At 41.2% G+C, this 20,330-nt stretch overlaps 1 protein-coding gene across 1 annotated transcript; it reads right to left on the bottom strand.

Moving 5' to 3' along the window:
• Nucleotides 1-308: 308 nt before the first annotated feature.
• Nucleotides 309-19,907, bottom strand: pdcl (phosducin-like). The gene is made up of 4 exons (XM_070862724.1): nucleotides 19,798-19,907; nucleotides 5,153-5,353; nucleotides 2,722-2,903; nucleotides 309-2,287 (listed from the first exon to the last, which is right to left on the bottom strand). The coding sequence occupies exons 2-4, from the start codon at nucleotides 5,313-5,315 to the stop codon at nucleotides 1,739-1,741; spliced, it is 894 nt and encodes a 297-aa protein (XP_070718825.1). The 5' UTR covers nucleotides 5,316-5,353; nucleotides 19,798-19,907; the 3' UTR covers nucleotides 309-1,738.
• Between the last annotated feature and the right edge of the window lie 423 nt (nucleotides 19,908-20,330).

The raw sequence follows: 20,330 nt of genomic DNA, 5'->3' as shown, positions 1-20,330 counted from the left end.
CTAGTAGAGTTGAGCAATGGTCAGCTTGCCGACACTCACCATCAAGGCCCACAACCTCTATCTGCAGCTGGGCAAGGTACCCAAGAGCCGATGGAATTGCACCCCATGAAGTTAATGCTTCCAAATGAGAAAATAAAAAAAAAAGAAAAATTGGCTAGGAAAAAAACACTAAGCCATGAACTACTTTTCATATCAATGGGTAATGTAGAAGACTTTTGATAAAACAAGGCTAGTGCAGCTGACTAAAGAATGGAGAAGCTGAAAACCTACCTTGAGGAGTGCTCAAATTATAGTCAATAAAAACACAATTCGACCATTGCTAGTTTTTTTATTAGATTAGGAGACAATGGAAAATAGGGGGTGTACATTTCTTTTCCTTTGTATTTGGAACTATTAACAATACAGTGCATTCATTCACAGGAAGCACTATTACAAAATCGCAGCAATGTGAGACATTACACAACTACCCATCAATTTGGACATTTTATACTCATTAATGCACAGTTTCAGATCTACAAGACAAGGTCCTAACAAAAACTCTTCAAAACTACCTACAAAACCGGTTAGCTACCATGCAAATGAGGCACCTTAACACTCAAGTGCTATGTATATTGTACATAGAACTTTGTGCTTACTTAAACAAACTTCATGCAAACAATGCAACTAAACAATAGCAATCATGCATCACATTTTAACTAAGAAATCAAGATGGATCAATTTTTGTATGGAGGTATAATTAAAAAACAGAACACTTGCATTTCTTCAAGTTTAGGATGACTGTAAACTATTTATTTTTATACAAAGCAGTCCACAAATTAAATTCATTACAAATTACAGTATTGCATGAAAGCATCCGGAAACTTACATAAATAAAAAGGGACCAAGGAGGTAGGAATATAATAAAGTAAAACCAGAACGAGATTCACGGTGTCCCCTCAACTGCTGGGCATCGCAGGCTTTAAGCAGTGGAAGTGGCCGAAAGTTATGGACAGATCCAGATCCCATCCGAGAATTAGTTAGAAAAAGTGGCTTCATCTGTAGCATTCTGGTATAATTACAAAGGACTACAAATGTCAAGAGCAAGAAAGTAGACTATTTTGTTACAAAGTTTCAGAAAAGTCGAATTTGGAAAAAAAACAAAATATAAAAGGAAATTATGTACAGTGCTACAGAAATATATCTACTGAAAGATATATTTTAAGGTGGCCAAAAACCATGCATGCTGTCAGATTTTCATTATTTGCGATCAGTATGAATCTAACTATGTTTAGCGTAGCTTCAATAAATGCATAGCTTGACTCTTAGTTTTATAGTAAATAACATTCCCAATGACAACTCAGTCACTCCAAAGCAAATATTTCCTACAGTCAATACATTGGAATGATTCAAGTTGTTCTGTTATCAATGACAGCTGTGATGTCTGAGAGGGCGGGGTATGTGCTGTTTGTAGGAAGAAAAATGGAATTACGTCTAAAATTACAGGACCATGGTCAGAGGCTAAACATTACCTGGGGGAAAAAAAACCTTACGCTGGCCTAATTAACACACAAATTCTTAGCAATGTAAAGATTAAAAACAGGCTCCAACTCAAAACAATAGTTCACATAATAAATTTAGGTACTGGTAGCGGTTTACTTTCTAAAAAGGGTAATTTGCTTTGAATTTGCTCTAGAAACAAACTAAGTCTCAATGGTGACCATTCTGAACGACTAAATCGTAAGGAAAAAGCTCTTTGTTGTCAGTCAACTTCCAGATCACTATCGTCACTACGAGACACCGAAGCATTCTGAATGGATGAGGGTGATACCACATCCTTTTCTGGCAGTACACCGTACTCACGCAAAAATGCCTCCAAATCTACTGCAAAAAAGTCATATCCAAGTTGGTCGGTGATGCGCACAAAGTTGCCAATCAAATCGCCACATTTGTAGACTAGCAAAGCAGGTAAAGCATTACCAGTGAATCTTGCACTGGCTCCAATGACAGAACTGCGAACTTTGCAGAATTTCACAACTGGGTACTCTGTGGCCAGACAGATCAGACACCCATTCATGGCTTCACATCCAGGAAGGTCATCTTCATAGATGTGTACCATTATGAGTGTATTCTTTTCCTCTTTGTCGATTGTGTCCAGGAAGGCCTGTGAGCTGTTCAGCTCGTAGATCTCTGCAAAATGCTTTCCACTGTACAGATGTTCCCTCATTTCTTCCATTCGCTGTTTCCTGTACTGCTCCAAAAATTCTTCATCATCCCTTTCATGTAACATGTTGCACTCTTTTATTGTCATCTACAACAAAAATCAGCAAAAAAGTTAGATTTGAATGTGTACTGCTCAACAAATTCAGATTACTTCAATACATATCTCTCACTAATTTCAGTTACTTTATCGGATTTCAACAACCACATTAGCATCAATGCTCAGAACTAGTATCTACAATTCACACGCAAGGAACTTTAAAATTAAAAACATTTTTCAAACAGAGAAAGGTTCTCTTGCCATTGGGTGTATTTTACTTTAGTCAAATTGATCTAAAATTTTAAAAAGGGACAATCGAGTAAAGTCCGTTTTAATCAGAGTTTTCTATATAGTGACCTTCCACAATAAGTATTTCATTTTGGCAACATTTCTGTGCATTAATGCTTCAGAGTTTCCACCCAATTCTATTTTTTTTAAAAAAATATTTCCGCAGCCGTGTCAAATTACACAGCACAAGTATTAACCTTTCCATTGATTTTCTCCTGGAGCGCTTTCTGCTTCTGCTGTTCTTTCTCCTCATCCAAGTGAGACTTACAGCTCATCGAGAGTTTCTTGATGAGCCTCTGCACCTCCCGGCGCTGCTCTGTACGCTGTTCTGTTTCGAGTTGCTTGAAGCGGCGCCAGTCGTTTATCACGCCTTTGGGGCCTGCACACAGAAGAACCAACACAATGGTGATTTCCAACAGCAAGTCCGAGGCGAATGTTATAGGGCATAATGTTTAGAATTTATGAAGTGTGTAGACAAAAAATGTAATGTTCACCCTGATGCTCAAATGCTCCGTTATTACAGGAGGTTAATGAATTCATTTCGCAAGTAGCTTTGAAAATTCATTTTAGCTTAATATCGAATTGAAGACCATTACAAATTATAATACAAGCATGTTTTAAAGAACTCCGCAGTCGTACATTTCATTAATTTGCAAATTTATTCTACCTCTTTGCAAAATAAACTCAGCCTGATGTACTTCAATGAGAAACAATGAACTGCAATGATATCCAATAATGACATGTTTTGTTGATAGCCATTATTTGACTATAGGCTCAAGAGGCATACACTCAAAAAATGTATAAAATCTTTTTTTTTAAAAATATGCTATATTTAATCACAACACAAAATAAACATGCAAGTTACAATCTCAGAAACATATAAAACTCTGACGGGTCTGGACAGGTTAGATACAGGAAGAATGTTCCCGTTGTTGGGGAAATCCAGAACCTGGGTGACGTCTAAGGATAAGGGGTAAGCCATTTAGGACCGAGATGAGGAGAAACTTCTTCACTCAAGAGTTGTGGGCATGTGGAATTCTCTACCACAGAAAGTTGTTGAGTCCAGTTCGTTAGATATATTCAAAAGGGAGTTAAATGTGGCCCTTATGACTCAATGGGTATTGAGAGAAAGCAGGAATGGGGTACTGAAATGCATGATCAGCCATGATCATATTGAATGGTGATGCAGGCTCGAAGGGCCAAATGGCCTACTCCTGCACCTATTTTCTATGTTAGCCTTGCACTGTCTGCAGTGCTAACTGCAACCAGTACAAAGTAAATCTTTTAAGCTGTAAAGCTACAGGGGTTGAGGCAGAGACTGTTGCATCTTTTAAGGAATAGATAAACATTTGAAGCAATGGCAGATACAAAACTTAGAAAGAGATAGATAGAGCAGGGTTGTGGGATTAGTTCTGGACTGTTCTGGTAATAAGCTTGCAAAGACACAATGGGCCAAATGGCCTCCTTCCGTGCTGTAAATATCTATGACTTTGTAACTTACCAGGCAGTCTGCTGGACTGTCGTTATATTTCTAATGTCAAAGGCAGTCAGTTTTATTAAGAATTAAAGACTTGGCTTCCTCAGAGTTCTATAGTAGTTTTAATATGCTGACAGAACTCTGCTTTGCCTGGAGTGTGGCTCGGAGGAAGCAGTATAACGAAGTTACTGATTTGCAATGCTCTGAACTGAGCCTGTTGTGTAAGTGCCCTCTCTGAATTCACCACACCCCTGTTCTCTTTAAATCTTTCTTTCATATAAACTGGCTCATGGTCACCCCCTTGGCCTTGCCATCTCCCATTGCCTCTCTACCCCATGGTCTCGAACAAGGATATCCGCACCACTTGTATCTCTTACCACACAGATCCTACCTAGCCTCTTTCAACCACACTTCCTTCTTCACCTATCCCTGAAAAAAACCTCTAAACTGCACTCAAAGCTCCTGAGCAACCGTTGGCCCATTCATCACGATAACTCAGCTGCTATTAACTTGTTCGACCAATCCGTCACCTTTGATGCCATTTTCCAAATTAATTACTAACCACCCAACTTCCCTTCCTAATCCTTGTGCTATGACATTGTAAATGGTCCCCTCTCCTCGGACAATAACCACCTCCCTTTCAAAATCACCCTCATCACCCCCTCAAAAAAAAACACCCCTCCAAAACTGCCATCCTATCTCCAACCTCCTTTACCATCGCAACGCCTTTGAACATTCATCAGAACTGATGAAAGATCATCGACCTGACTCTCTCTCTACAGATGTTGCCTGAACTGCTGAGTATTTCCAGCATTTTGTGTTTTTATTTCAGATTTCTAGCATCTGCCATATTTTGCCTTTGCGTTCTGTGCATTCACGTTTACCATTTTACTACAAGTAGTGAATAGAGAAAATGTTTCCCTGGAAATTTTTCAGTCTGTTTTAAATAATTACTGGAGGAGTTTTTAAATACTTAAATACCATGTTTAAATACTTTTTAAAAAAATAACTTGGTATCACAATGCTTGGTGTTTAATATTCCTGCATGGGATATAACAAAATTTTACAATGAATCCTTCAACCAAGAAGTTTTAAATATTTTGATACCGTCAAACATTTCCTATTTTCCATTTAAATTTCTCATCCAGTACCTGTGTTAACAGCACTACGTTCTCTGACTTCTGCCCCCGCAGAAACCCCAGGATTTTTGATGGTCTTTTGTTCATTCTCATCACGATCACTGTCTTCATCCTCGCTGCTGCTGTAATAGTACTGGAGCTTTTCTCCGAGGATCTTATCATCCAAAGTAGTCATTGTAACCAGTAATTCAGACCAAAGAAGTCAAAAACTAACTAGGAGAGAGAGAGAGAGAGAGAGAGAGAGAGAGAGAGAGAGAGAGAGAGAGAGAGATTAAAACACCATATCAATATAATTTAGGACACAAAATTGTTAAAGAATTGATGCTCCTATCACCTTCGCGATAGAACAACCCATTTCAACATTTAAAAAAAAGAGGCATTATTTAGTAAGTTGAACTCTTACAATTTTTATTAAACTTGCGTTCCATGCCAGTCTTCAGTTTAATAAACTCAATAGTTCAATTGTGTCAGGATAGAAAGTGCTTGCTGTTAGCAGCCAGCAGCAATCTTTTTTATATTAAAAATGAATAGAAACGATTGTGATCAACTGTTCTTGTGGGAATCATGGAGTTTTAGTATTCACTATTTTAATTAAAGTACTGCATGACATGTAACTTATTGCATCCAGTTCAATCCTCGCTACAGAAATTTGGAAATCTTGAAAACCACTGAAAGCATGCTCATTTTCACAAATAGGATTGAAGATGGAACTAATTAAGTTTTTTGTTAATGCTTACATATGCACCATATTTCATCTTATAAATCAGTTTCATCACAGTTAACTATGACTGCGAAGTAACAATGAACCTAAGTTATGTCTTTGCTCTCGATACATCGCCCACAATAATCCACAATTTTGAATCAAAATGATTTCTCGAAGTGTCTCTCAATGCCCTCAATAAAAGATCCAATTAATAAGTTGCATTCTTCAGAGATCAGAAAATACATGTGGTATAACACGTTCTTCAGCAAGCATGCTAGCAGGTAGAACTGAACATCAGCATGATCGCTCTAGATTGAAGAGCAGCTATTTATTAGCCATTCACACAACAGGTGCGGCTTTATGGGACCATAGCTGTTAGAAGAGGTGCTATGCAACCAAGTTTCGCATTTGCTGGTTATGTTTCTGCAAGATTCACAAAAGAAAATGACAAACCCACCTGCCTAAAACACTAAGATAAAGGTAAATATATGACAATTAAAATGCAGCCTTTTAGGTCCATCCTCCACTGCTCTCTCAGCATGAAAGTCAACCATTACACACATCTCCCTGAACGATGCCATCAATCTACAACTGTCGGCCCTTTCTCTCTCAAGTACTGGACCCCTCTCCCTCAAATCTGCCGTCATCACCCCTCTCCTCAAAAAACCAACCCTCGACTCCTCAGTCCTTGCAAACTACCACCCCATCTCCAACCTCCCTTTCCTCTCTAAAGTCCTTGAACATGTTGTCGCCTCCCAAATCCATGCCCATCTATCCTGCAATTCCATGTTTGAATCCCTTGAAAGTAGTTTCCACACCCGCCACCGTAGAATCATAGAAATTTACAGCACGGAAGGAGGCTATTTCGTCCCATCGTGTCCCGAAACAGCTCTCATCAAAGTCACAAATGACTTCCTTTGTGACTGCGACAAAGACAAACGATCCCTCCTCGTTCTTCTTGACTTGTCTCCAGCCTCTGACATGGTTGACCACTCTATCCTTCTCCAACGCTTCTCCACTGTCGTCCAGCTGGGTGGGACTGCATCGCCTGGTTCCATTCTTATCTAATCGCAGCCAGAGTCACCCGCCACTGCATCGTTACCTTTGGTGTCCCCAAGGATCTATCCTTGACCCCCTCCTATTTCTTATCTACACGTTGCATCCAAAAACACGGCGTCAGTTTCCACATGTACGCTGCTGAGACACAGCTCTACCTCAATACCATGTCTCGCGACATCCAGTTCTGGATGATCAGAAATTTCTCTCCAATTGAATATTGGGAAGACCGAAGCTATTGTTTTTGGTCCCCGCCACAAACTCTGTTCCCGAGACACCGATTCCATCCCTCTCCCCAACTCCTGTCTGAGGCTGAACCAGACTGTTCGCAATCTTGGTGTCATACTTGATCCTGAAATGTGCAAATGACCACATAGTTGCAGCAGAACTAAAACCGCCGATTTCCACCTCCATAATATCGCCCGTCTCCGCCTTTGCCTCAGCTCATCTGCTGTTGAAGCCCTCATCCGTGCCTTTGTTACCTCGAGACCTGACTATTCCAACATGCTCCTTGCTGGCCTCACACATTCTGCCCTACGTAAACTAGAGGCTGCCCATGTCCTAATTCACACCAAGTCCATCACCCCTGTGCTTGCTGAACTAGGTAAGCAACGCCTCGATCTCAAAATTCTCATCCTCGTTTTTAAACTCACTCCATGGCCTCGCCCCTCCCCATCTCTAATCTCCTCCAGCCCCACAACCACTCTCTCCCCCACCATCCCCCGAGATGTCTGCACTCCTCTAATTCTGCCCTCTTGAGCATCCCTCGATCATTGGTGGCTGTGCCTTCTATCGCTTAGGCCTTAAACTCTGGAACTCCCCACCTCGCTATCTCTCTTCCCTCTTTCAAGACGCTCCTTAAAACCTACCTCTTTGACCAAACTTTTGGTCACCTGCGCTAATTTCTCTTTATGCAGCTTGATGTCAAATTTTTTAAAATCTCAATACTTCTGTGAAGCGCCTTGGGATATTTTACTATGTTAAAGGAGCTATATAAATACAAGTTGTGTTTTGATAAACTCATTTTCAGCTTTATTAATCAAACTGCATCAAGTTACCACTCTTCATTCTATCATGGAATACAATTTTTTTTAAATAATTATGTTTTAAAATGCTGCCCGATTGTGCTGGTTCGTGCAGATTTTGCATTTGCCGATATGCAAATGACTGAGCGGAAACGCAAGAAATAAAACACACTTCACAAAACTGTTGCAAATTCCGATTGCGCCCAAAGTGGTACTCTACCCCCACGTTACGCCATGACCCCCCCCAACATGAAAATAACTTAAGACGTGTAGAATATATGGGGCGGATTTTAGCTTTACATTTTCTCAATGTTACCCAAGCAAACGTTTTCAGATAAGGGGTGATGCATTTAGATCAAGTGACCAGTTATTATGACCGACAGGAATTGTGCAAAAATCGCACCCTCCCCTCTGCCAACTGGCTGCCTATTGACACTGGTGTTCATGTCATATGGATAGACAGAGTCGAATCTGGGGCCATGTTGGTCTTTATGATCTGTACCAACACTAGGTGATCCTGGTGGTCCATTACACATGCAGAGTTCATTAGAATACAATGAACAGCAGCCATAGCCCTCTTACAATACAGACGTCGTGAGGTTTCTGAAGTAAACTACCCCGCATGCTACACCAAATAGCTATTGTACATAATAAAGATGGGTATTATGTTTGTAAATGTTCAGTTTTTAAAGTACTGTATCTAGAATTACATATTCACAATTCTACAGCAAAAATGCAATTAAAATGAAACCCCACATAGGAGCCTTCCTCCCCTTTTCCCAAATGCAGATCGCGACTCAATCTGTACAATAGCTATGTGGGTGTTACTGTTCTTCAAGGGGAAAAAAAAGCCTCCAGAAAATTAGACCCGAGATGGTGTTCAAAACCCCTCTGTTGCTTCTTGTAATTATCTGAACTGTACTGATTTGTTAAATTCAGTTATTTCTTTTGTTTGGATCTGCACTCTTCCACCTACAGATTAATAGGATTTGTATTCCTAGCTCGTTTCAAAATTAATTGCCAGCCTGGGCCTACACTGCAGTACCTATTTGCTTAAAAGGTATTTTGAATTTTGTCTTGTTATTTTAATCAAAGGTCAGTCTTTTCTCGAGATAAATTGCACCTTTTTTCCTTTCCCCCCCCATCTCCCTTATGTAAAAGATGCACTTTATCAATCAAAAATCCAACCTATTAGCAGAAAACCATCACTCGCTGTTGGATTGAAGTGGCAAACATCTTTGGTGCTTGAACCTAGGACCTCAATTATGAAGCAACTATTTCATCATCCTATGATTGCAGTGTGATGAATTTCCATGGGAGTCTCTATTATGGTGCTGGCATAGAAATTCATGTGGAAATATATAATAATGACTTTAAAATAGAGACGGAATTACATCTATGCTCCCTAGTCTAAATATTCCCCATCCTCTAACCCAACTTCATGACGTCATCCTTGGCTTAGTGGTAGTAGACTTGCAATCGAGTCACAAAATTCTGGGTTTAAGCTCACTCAAGAGACTTGAGCATATAATCTAGGCTGGCACTTCAGTGCAGTGCTGAGGGAGCACTGTACTGTAAGAGGTGCCTTTGACGTTAATCTGAGATCCCCTCTGCTCTGAGAGAGAACCTTTGGCAGTATTCGATGAAGAGCAGGCCATTTTTTTCCACTGTCCTGGCCACATAATCCTTCAACGAACAAAAAAACAAACAGATTATCGGATCAATTATTTAATTGCTGTTTTTTTGGGACGTGCAATGCACAAATTGGCTGTCAGATTTCCTAGTGACTAAACTGCTCTCCAGTGCAAGCTTAACTATTTTAGATGTGTTTGGCAAGGTGTGTGGCAAATGGCCACACCTAGAGACTCAGGAACAGCACTCCGTGTAGTTGCGATGCCGTTTAGGATGCCGCGCATCTACTGAATAGCTGCTTATTTCAGGCTGGTCGAGAGGCTACTGAATGATTAAAGCATGCATGATGCCTACCTAAACTTTGACGCTTTTGAAATAGGTTTTTTCCTTACTTTGTAGTTTGTATTTTGAATTTTGTTCTAATCTTTCTCTACACTTGCGCTGCTTCTAATAGATGTCTTGCTTCTCGAATGGAAGGCCCCGATTAACAAAGATGTTCACCTTCTGACTATAGCTCAGTCTGCCACATCCCAGGATACCAAACAGGCATAACAGATCAAAAATTTGTCTGAAAATTAAAAGGATCTTGGAGACGTTAGTGAAATGTATTCAGTACTACATCACCACCACTGGAATAATTGCCAGATTCAAAGATACGATAACACCTGCTCCATGTGTAACAGTATCATACCTTTGTTGGAAAAAGTCTCCGCATTATGTGGCATCAGATGAAATAAGTAGCATTCATCGCCCAGCTATATAACCTCAATTAGATGAACATGTATTAGCCCAGCAATCCAATCTAGACAAGCATGCATCTACGGTGCACCAAGTATATGAGTTGCAGCAGTTTAACAAGCGCATTACTGATTGCATATTGTCGTATACAACTACCAATCTCAACAGTATAACATGGGTCAAAAAGTCACAACAAAAAACTTAACAGCAAGCATTTTAAAATCTTCTTTTCCATAGTAACTAGTCAAAAAACAATAAAGCCTTCTCGTACCTCAATTGCCACTGCACTTGCCGAGGTAGCTCAGTGAATCAGAAACACAGCAAGTAGGATGGAAATAAAACCCTGATATTCAACCACAAAACAACCTGGTTAGGAGTCAACTGTGCAACCACTTGAGACATTGGCTTACCTTTTTTTCAAATCCACAAGATTCTAATTGGAGGTCCAGTGACAAAAACACATCACTCCCCACACCCTATAAATAAAACATTTCCATCTTTTTTGTTTTGATGGAAAATATTTAAATACAGATGTGCGCACATCTGCAACAGATGCAGTGAATTGGTCCACAAGTAACATGTGATGCAAACCAGGGGAGTGGAGCTTAATATCCAGCACTCATGCATTCAAATAAAGCCATAAACAAATGCTCCTAAAGTATTTTAATATTTTAAGCTATTCTCTATACCTTCAAACCTTTTTTGGGACTATAATGCAGGGAGCAATACAAAAAGATAATTTAATAAATCTCAGTATACATTTCACTGTGTTAATATAAGACTTGTTCCAAACACAAACAGTAAAAACAGGTGACTAGGCATACAAGTAGCAAACAGAAAATGTCATTTTCTCACTGTGCGTGTATACAACAATCCCAGAAGATAAGTTCACAATCTTTAGGAACCATCTTTAACGTGGAGTCAATTCCACATCTAAATCTACACTGCAGAAATTTCTGATGTACACACAAGCCTTTAAGTACAAGAATGTGGAAATATGGACACAGCCATCCTGTACCGATCTCTACTGACCTAATGCATGTCAGTGAGGCTGGAAAGCCAAGCAGGAGAGCGAAAGGAAAAATAAAGATCCCTGAATTTAGACATTCTGCCAGCATTCAGGTTTGTCTCCTTCAGTGGAGAAGATATTTTATTTGAAAACATGCAAGTTTCCAATGTGAAATGTAAAAAGTAGAGAAAGGCATAGAATGAAACAATTAATTAATTATTCCGGGAATACTTTTAAAGATTGCAATTGTTATGTTTCTGGATTGAAGACTGCACCAGCCTTTCTACAAACAGGGTTAAATTCAAGCTGTACATAGCAGCAGCTGGTAGTCGATTTTACCATTACCAGGATTGAGGGACAATCTTATTTGGCTGATATATCTGTCAGCAGACGGATTATCCCAAATCCAGCATACTCTAGATTCGCTATTTACTCTAACAACATGAATGCAATTATACCCAGGGTGGGGGGGGAAGGTAGCTGTTCAGATAATTGTTTTGTAGCCCTGAAGTCACTACTAAACAACTTTGAAAAAGCATGCTACACAATAAAGTTGCAAGATGGGAGCAACACAAGAGAAACTATATATGAAGGAACTCCAATTACATCTTTTAACTTGAAATTACATGAAAAATTAGCAAACATAAAATCCCTCTGTCCATTATTTTAAACAGAGGCATTAACAAGTTTACCTTAAAGATCGACATTAAAATAGTAGTTTCATATATACACGCTAATTTTTACACAGCATGTTTGAAGGGCCTTGTCTCCGCCTCTCCTCACTATCCCCAAAACGTTTTACCTAAAGCCCTCCGCCTCTCCTCACTATCCCCAAAATGTTTTATCTAAACCCCACGAATGCTTCGGCACAAGTCAATGAAAAGCGGCAGAAACTCTGAACGTTCAAAATGACAGCATTTTCAAAATGTATCAGCATTTGGGGAGAGATTATAGTTTAATTTGGCAGTGAGAATGATTATCTGATAGCGACATAAACCCTTCCATCAAAGAAACCATATCCTTCGACAGATGGCCAGGATTAAAACTAACTGACAAAGCATTTCAATAACCCGAGTGAGCTCTTCTAGAAATTCACAGTGCTGGCACTGCAGTAGAACAAAGAACAGTCAAAACAATCAAAATCATGCATGCCATATAACCCTCATAGAAATCGGATCGGGCAACAGGACTGCTTCTCCCCACATCACTACACAAACTAGTGTTCCTCATACCAAGATTCTGACAATTAGCAGTGTATTGGTGTATGACTATGCAGTGGTCGGACACACATTTAAGCGGTGATAAATTCTCAAATATTGTCCATGTGGTCAGGTGGAAAGCGATTAAGTGCTGAATTTAGTGCCATTGGACAAAGAGGGAGAATATAATTAAAACCAGTGAGTCACCTCAAATTGCTCACAAAGACCCATCAACAGCCAGTTAGACAGGAATGATTGGCAAGTGTCCAACAGGTCACCTCCTCGCCCCATCAACTGGAGGGATAGGATAATCCTTCCAGCTGCCACCAGTACACTAAGGCTGCGAAATGCCAGTTTGTTCTGTCTCCCTCCCACCCCGCCATCTGACAGCACATTTTTGAAAGTTACATCAGAATTTAATTGTGATTCTGACTAATTGTCTGCATTCTTAAAAGATACACTTCCCTGAAAACAGTTGACTATAGCACCTGCTTTCCCAATAGCTATTATTGGACCTAGCCATTTATTGCACAGGCAACCTTCCAGTGATGAACATTTTCTTTAGAAATGCTGTTACAAACAGAGCAGCAAGTATGATAGCTCCAAACTTAGTGATTTGAACTAACCAGCAATGCCGAGTCGAAATCTTCTGGATACTAATTAAGCATTCACGAAATATGACGGAGCAGGGTGGATATCATACAGGACATATGTATACTGATATATATTAATGACTTAGACTTGGGTGTACAGGGCACAATTAACAAATTTGCAGATGGCCCAAAACTTGGAAGTATAGTGATCAATGAGGAGAATAGTGATCGACTTCAAGAGGACAGAGGGTCTGGTGGAATGGGCAGATGAAATTTAACGCAGAAAAGTGCAAAGTGATACATTTTGTTATGAAGAATGAGGAGAGGCAATATAAACTAAAGGATACAATTCTAAAGGGGGTGCATGAACAGAGAGACCTGGGGGTATAGGTGTACACATTGTTGAAGGTGGCAGGGCAGGTTGAGAAAGTGGTTAAAAAAAGCATATGTGATCCTGGGCTTCATAAGTAGAGCCATAGAGTACAAAAGCAAGGAAATGATGATGAACCTTTATAAAACACTGGTTCAGCCTTTACTAGTATTGCTCTGGACACCGCACTTTAGGATGGATGTGAATGTCTTGAGAGGGTACAGAAAAGATTTACAATAATGGTTCTAGGGATGAGGGACTTCAGTTACGTGGATAGACTGGAGAAGCTGGGGTTGTTCCCCTTACAGCAGAGCAGGTTGAGGGAAAATTTGATCGAGGTGTTCAAAATCATGAGGGGTCTGGACAGAGTAGATAGAGAGAAACTGTTCCCATTGGCAGAAGGGTCGAGAACCAGAGGACACAGATTTAAGATGATTGGCAGAAGAACCAAAGGCAACACAGGGGAAAACTTCTTTACAGTGAGTGGTTAGGATCTGGAATTTACTGCCTGAAAGGGTGGTGGAGGCAGATTCAATCGTGGCTTTCAAAAGGGATTTGGATAAGTACCTGAAGGGCCTTTTGTGCTGTAACCATTTGTGATTCTAACTTGTCAGTTCTAATGTAAACCACAATACTGACCACCCTTGATATACACACAGAAATAGCCCCTGGGAACATAAGTTTTTAAGTGAAGTTAGTCATTTCCTCTCAGCTGATAATCACAACCCGAATCTCATGTCAATTAAAAAAAAACTGTAAAGTGACACAAATTGATAACGACCTGGAAAACATGTGCAGAGGTAAAGTAACAAAAAACTCCAATTATAGAACTTATAAAAGGAATACAAAGGGAAAAGAAAATTCACAAAACACAAAATCTCTTTGGGAGTGTTGTTGAAGGGGTGTGGAACACTCTCAGGGCAATCCCAAGTGTCCTGTAATCTTGTGACATGCTGAATGTTATTCTCTTTGCAATTAACAAACACAAAAATTAATGACGGCACTTGTTTATTTAGTAGACACATGTACTGCTACTTTATTTTTTTAATATCCAAAAGGGCTTGAATGCCTTCCCTACACACAGCACCTCCCTCAGGACTGTATTTCAATTTATGACTAATCAAATAATTTATACTCAAGAACTTGTTATTCTAAAAGGGAAAATTCTAAAGTCCCATACACATGCGGTCCCTTTATACGATGTGTTTTTCTAGGTTGACAGGGATACTTTGCGGAGGACGCATTGTCCATTTAATTATCCTGAAAGAGTCAAAATGGAATTGTTTTCTGTTCTGCTTCTTGGAATCTTAAACATGCAAATATAATTTCTGCTAACTCATGTTTTCATGACATTGGAGAACTTTAAGGCTGCATTTGCAAGCAGTTTTACTTCACACCAAAGAGTGAAGCAACGAAAGATTCCCTGGAGGAAAGTGCTTCACACAGACATCACATTTGCAGTGAATGTTGCCTTAAATTGGAAGGTGTTCCCTGATTTAATGGAGCAACTGAGTTATTTAATCATAAATAAAGTCACAAGACAAATCATCATACAATACCCTTTGCAGCAGTTGTACCAGAGGTGCTAATTTGACACCAGCACCTTTGAGAGCAGTGAGTTGGCAAAAGCGTTGTACAGTCTACACTGGATAAGTCAATTTTGTACTAAAAAAACTGAACTGCCAATCATTTGAATTAAACAACAGAAATAACAGAGAAGTGGAAATGTAGTGCTAAAAATATTGAATGATCAGACAATGTAAACTAAGTAATTCTGAATTAAAGGGGAGTAAACTGTAATGGCCCAACTGCAACACACTGCTCATGGCTGAGTTATTTGTATGTATACTTCACAGATTTAGCAGCACCCTTATTGATTGGAGCGTGGGCAGATACAGCAGGAGCAGCGAGGTCGGGGCGAAGGAGCGGTGAGAGACTGGAGAGATGTGATCGGGGCCAGGGGGAGGCGTGAGTTCGGGGCCAGAGGCCCGGGGGAGCACAGGCCAGCCCACATTGCGATGTGTGCGCACAAGGTCCGTGCAGCAGAGCAGGTCTCCAGTCATCCTGGTTAACCCTCGCCACTGGACCAAGACCAGCTCTGTCAAGCCCGTGTGGTGGCTGCCACATGTTAAAGAAATCCACGCACTGGCATCTTCCACCCTTCAAGATGTAGTTCGGGACATGGAATATTAGGTCCTTCATTGGAACACCCGTGAACTCATCCTTTTTTGGCGTGGAAGTTGGTCATCCTAGTTCGAGGGACCGCCTATGATTGTCAGTGAAGTGCCAATAGAACAGTCAGCTCTTTCCCAACACTTAAAAAAGTTTTTCGGTCAATCACCAGATTATTAAAAATTGAAGTTTAAAACTTTGGCTGAAATTGTACAATGTGAAGACAAAGCAGTGCCAGATTACCTTGTCCTGGTTTCCCAGTCTACTTCTGATAAGAAACCAGAGTGCAAAGATTTGGCATAAATTGCAATCCTGCTGCAGACTTTGTATTGATGCAACACAAAAACAGCGTTGAATCAATGCAAAATCTACACGATAATTGACCCACAGTTATACAAACAGAAAAGCTCATGCAGAAGTGTTAAAAGAAAACAGTGCATTGGACAGGTTAGATGCAGGAAGAATGTCCCCGATGTTGGGGATGTCCAAAACCAGGGATCACAATCTAAGGATAAGGGGTAAGCCATTTAGGACCGAGATGAGGAGAAACTTCTTCACTCAGAGAATTGTGAACCTGTGGAATTCTCTACCACAGAAAGTTGTTGAGGCCAGTTCGTTAGATATATTCAAAAGGGAGCTGGATATGGCCCTTACGGCTAAAGGGATCAAGGGGTATGGAGAGAAAGCAGGAAAGGGGTACTGAGGTGAATGATCAGCCATGATCTTATTGAATGGTGGTGCAGGCTCAAAGGGCCGAATGCTCTATGTTTCTATGTTTACGGCATCACTGAAATATTTGAGCTCTGCTCTCATGCTGTATAATGTTAGCTGAATCCCACAATACATTATTCCCTTGTCACATACTATAAAGAACGCAGGTTAGGAGTTACAAGTGGAGATTACAGCAGCAGGTTTATTACAGTTTCAACAAGATTTTATTTTGCCAGCTGGTATCTGGATTGAACCAATAAACAGCAAGTGACTGAAACCAAACATTATCTGGTAACCAGAGAATGTATATATTTACTACCATAACAAAAGTTTATTATTTTCTACAGTAAGGCTACTCTTAGTTATGTACACAGCTCGGGATACTGTCACTGAATCCAAAGTGGGATCATGGCTGGACTTCTGATTATTTTGTTGAAAAAGTCAGTAACTTGGCTCTACCTCAAAAGTCCCAAAATGAAGGACGAGATCAAGAAAGGAACTTCTATTCTAAGTGCTCAGTTGATACTTTAAAAAATTTCCAGATGGTCCTCTCAAAAACCAAGTTAGTGGTAACCCTATAAACAAATGGAAGTCCTCATTATGCGCTCTGTCTATTACATACAACGTAATCATTTGTGGAAGGATGAACATTGGCTATGCAGGTTAAAACATGCAAAATAAAGTTGTTTGCCAACCATAAGAACGTATGATATAGGAGCAAGAGTAGGCTTCCTGGCCCCTCGAGCTTGCTCCGCCATTTAATATCATGGCTGATCTGATCATGGACTCAGCTCCACTTTCCTGCCTGCTCCCCATAACCCTTTATTCCCTTATCGCTCAAAAATCTGCCTGTCTCCGCCTTAAATATATTCAATGACCCAGCCTCCACAGCTCTCTGGGGCAGAGAATTCCACAGATTTACAACCCTCAGAAGAAATTACTCATGTTGTAAATGGGCAGCCCTTTAGTCTGAGACTATGCCCCCTCGTTTTAGTTTCCCCTATGAGTGGAAATATCCTCTCTGCATTCACCTTGTCAAACCCCCTCATCATCTTATATGTTTCGATAAGATCACACCTCATTCTTCTGAACTCCAATGAGTACAGGCCCAACCTATCTTCATAAGTTAACCCCTCATCTCTGGAATCAACCTAATGTACTTTCTCTGAACAGCCTCCAATGCAAGTATATCCTTCCTTAAATATGGAGACCAAAACTATAAGCAGTACTCTAGGTGTGGCCTCACCAATACCGTGTACAGTTGTAGCAGGACTTCCCTGTTTTTATACTCTATCCCCCTTGCAATAAAGGCCAACATTCCATTTGCCTTCCTGATCACTTGCTGTACCTGCTTCCTAAATTTTTGTGTTTCATGCACAAGGACCCCCAGGTGCCTCTGTACTGCAGCACTTTGCAATTTTTCTCCATTTAAATTATAATTTGCTTTTCTATTTTTTCTGCCAAAGTGGATAACCTCACATTTTCCCACATTATACTTCAAATTTTTGCCTACTCACTTAGCCTGTCTTTATCCCTTTGCAGATTTTGTGTGTCCTCCTCACAATTTGCTTTCCCACCCATCTTTGTATCAGCAAACTTGACTACATTACACTCAGTCCCTTCATTCAAGTCATTAATATAGATTGTAAATAGTTGAGGCCCAGCACCGATCCCTGCAGCACCCCACTAGTTACTGTTTGCCAACCGGAAAATGACCCATTTATCCCGACTCTGTTTTCTGTTAGCTAATCTTCTATCTATGCTAATATACTACCTCCAACCCTGCGAACTTTTAGCTTGTGCAGTAATCTTTTATGTAGCACCTTATCAAATGTTTTCTGGAAATCCAAATACACCACATTCACTGGGTCCCCTTTATCCATCCTGCTCATTACATGCTCAAATCAACCTCCCTCCTGAGTACATGCAAATATCCCAGATCAAAATCAGGCAGGGCTGAGGCTGTGTCAGCCATGGCTCAGTGGGTCCACTCTCACCTGAGTCAGAAGGTTGAAGATTCAAGTCGCACTCCAGAGACTTCAGCACAAAAATCTGGCTGATACTCCAGTGCAGTACTGAGGGAGTGCTGCACTGCACTGTCAAAGGTGCCATCCTTCAGATGGAACATTAAACAGAGGCCCCATCTGCACTCTCAGGTGGATGTAAAAGATCCCACGGCACTTTTTCAAAGAGCAGGGGAGTTTTCCCGGGTGTTCTGGCCAATATTTATCCCGAAAACATCAGTAAAACAGATCATCTGGTCATTAGCACATTGCTGCTTGCTGTGCGTGTTTCCTACATTACAACAATGACACCACTTACAAAAAAGTATTTCATTGGCTGTAAAACACTTTGGGACGTCTAGTGGTTGTGAAAGGCGCTATATAAATGCAAGTCTGTCTTTCAATACTTTATTAAGCATTTAATACAGTTTTATCTAGTCCAGTACTGAGGTATTGCTCATCCTACCATCTGCTCACTCAGGTGGATGTAAAAGATCCCATGCCACTTATTTTGAAGTAGAGCAGGGGAGTTATCCCTGGTGGCCTGGGGCCAATATTTATCCCTCAATCAACATAACACAAACAGATAGAAACATAGAAATTAGGTGCAGGAGTAAGCCATTCGGCCCTTCGAGCCTGCACCACCATTCAAGATCATGGCTGATCATGCAACTTCAGTACCCCATTCCTGCTTTCTCTCCATACCTCTTGATCCCTTAAGGGTCACATCTAACTCCCTTTTGAATATATCTAACAAACTGGTCTCAACAACTTTATTTGGTAGAGAATTCCACAGGTTCACAATTCTCTGAGTGAAGAAGTTTCTCTTCATCTCGGTCCTAAATGGCCTACCCCTCATCCTTAGACTGTGACCCCTGATTCTGGACTTCCCCAACATCGGGAACATTCTTCCCGCATCTAACCTGTCAAGTGCCATCAGATTATCTGGGTCATAAGCACATTACTGTCTGTGGGAGCTTGCTGTGAGCAAATTGGCAGCCGCCTTTCCCTGCATCACTGCTACAACAACTTGCATTTATATAGCGCATGGAGATCATAAATTCGAGCCCGCAGAAGTAGAAATGAGCTGAGGTGACCCAAAGTTTGGTCAAAGAGGAAGGTTCTTATGTTTTAAGGAGGAGAGAGACGCCACAGTGACACAACTTCTAAACAAGTATTTCATTGGCTGTGAAGCGCTCTGGGGTGTCCGGTGGCGGTAAAGGGGGCTACATAAATGCAACTCTGTCTTTTTGCTCCCTCCACACCGGCTTGCCGCGCCGCTCAGCCCCACCGACTGAGGCCTGGACACCGAGGCCCCGAAAGGCCGGTCACTCGACGCCGCTAACGCCTCAGGCGGCCCCCTCCTAGCCCGGCCGCTCGGTTAGTCCACCCCTCCCCTTCCCACCAGGGCCCCGCGGGCTGTGACAGCGCCTGGCCTTTGCTTACCGACCGGCCAGCCTGCAGGCTAAGGCCTCGACACACAGTGACTCTGGCCGCACGCCTGTGACGCCGCGTGACTGACGTTTCAACGCGGCCAAGCGCCACAGCCCGTTTCCCACCGCCAACCAATCAGCGCTCGGCCGGGGCGGGACTTATCTCGGCGCGCGCGCGCGCGGTCTCTGACGTCACCGTCGCGCGCTCCGACCGGGGGCTCAGTGACGTCAGCTTGGGGGCGGGGCTACAGTTTGCTGCAAAAGTTCTTGCCCACAATTGCCCAGCCTGACGTTCAATGGGACTATTGGACGCAGAATGTTAGATGAAGACAATTTCCCATTAATTTTTAATGGTTTCTGCAAATGAAACTATGAATTTTTAGGTGCCTTTCAGTATGCACAACAGGAAATGCAAAGTTTATACCCAGGATAATATCGAGACTCTGGCTTTGACTCCTGGAAACAGAGAAACATCGAAAATAGGTGCAGGAGTAGGCCATTCGGCCCTTTGAGTCTGCACCACCATTCGATAAGATCATGGCTGAT

The sequence above is a fragment of the Pristiophorus japonicus genome, chromosome 20 (genome assembly GCF_044704955.1).
Source record: "Pristiophorus japonicus isolate sPriJap1 chromosome 20, sPriJap1.hap1, whole genome shotgun sequence".
In the NCBI taxonomy this organism is placed as follows: domain Eukaryota; kingdom Metazoa; phylum Chordata; class Chondrichthyes; family Pristiophoridae; genus Pristiophorus; species Pristiophorus japonicus.
This window is presented reverse-complemented; position numbering and strand designations above follow the sequence as displayed.

Coding starts and splice junctions, on each gene's coding strand:
- pdcl (XM_070862724.1), bottom strand. CDS start 5,315: ATGACTACTTTGGATGATAAGATCCTCGGAGAAAAGCTCCAGTACTAT. Junction 2,904..5,152: donor ACGTAGTGCTGTTAACACAG/GTACTGGATGAG, acceptor TTCTGTGTGCAG/GCCCCAAAGGCGTGATAAAC. Junction 2,288..2,721: donor AGGAGAAAATCAATGGAAAG/GTTAATACTTGT, acceptor TTTTTGTTGTAG/ATGACAATAAAAGAGTGCAA.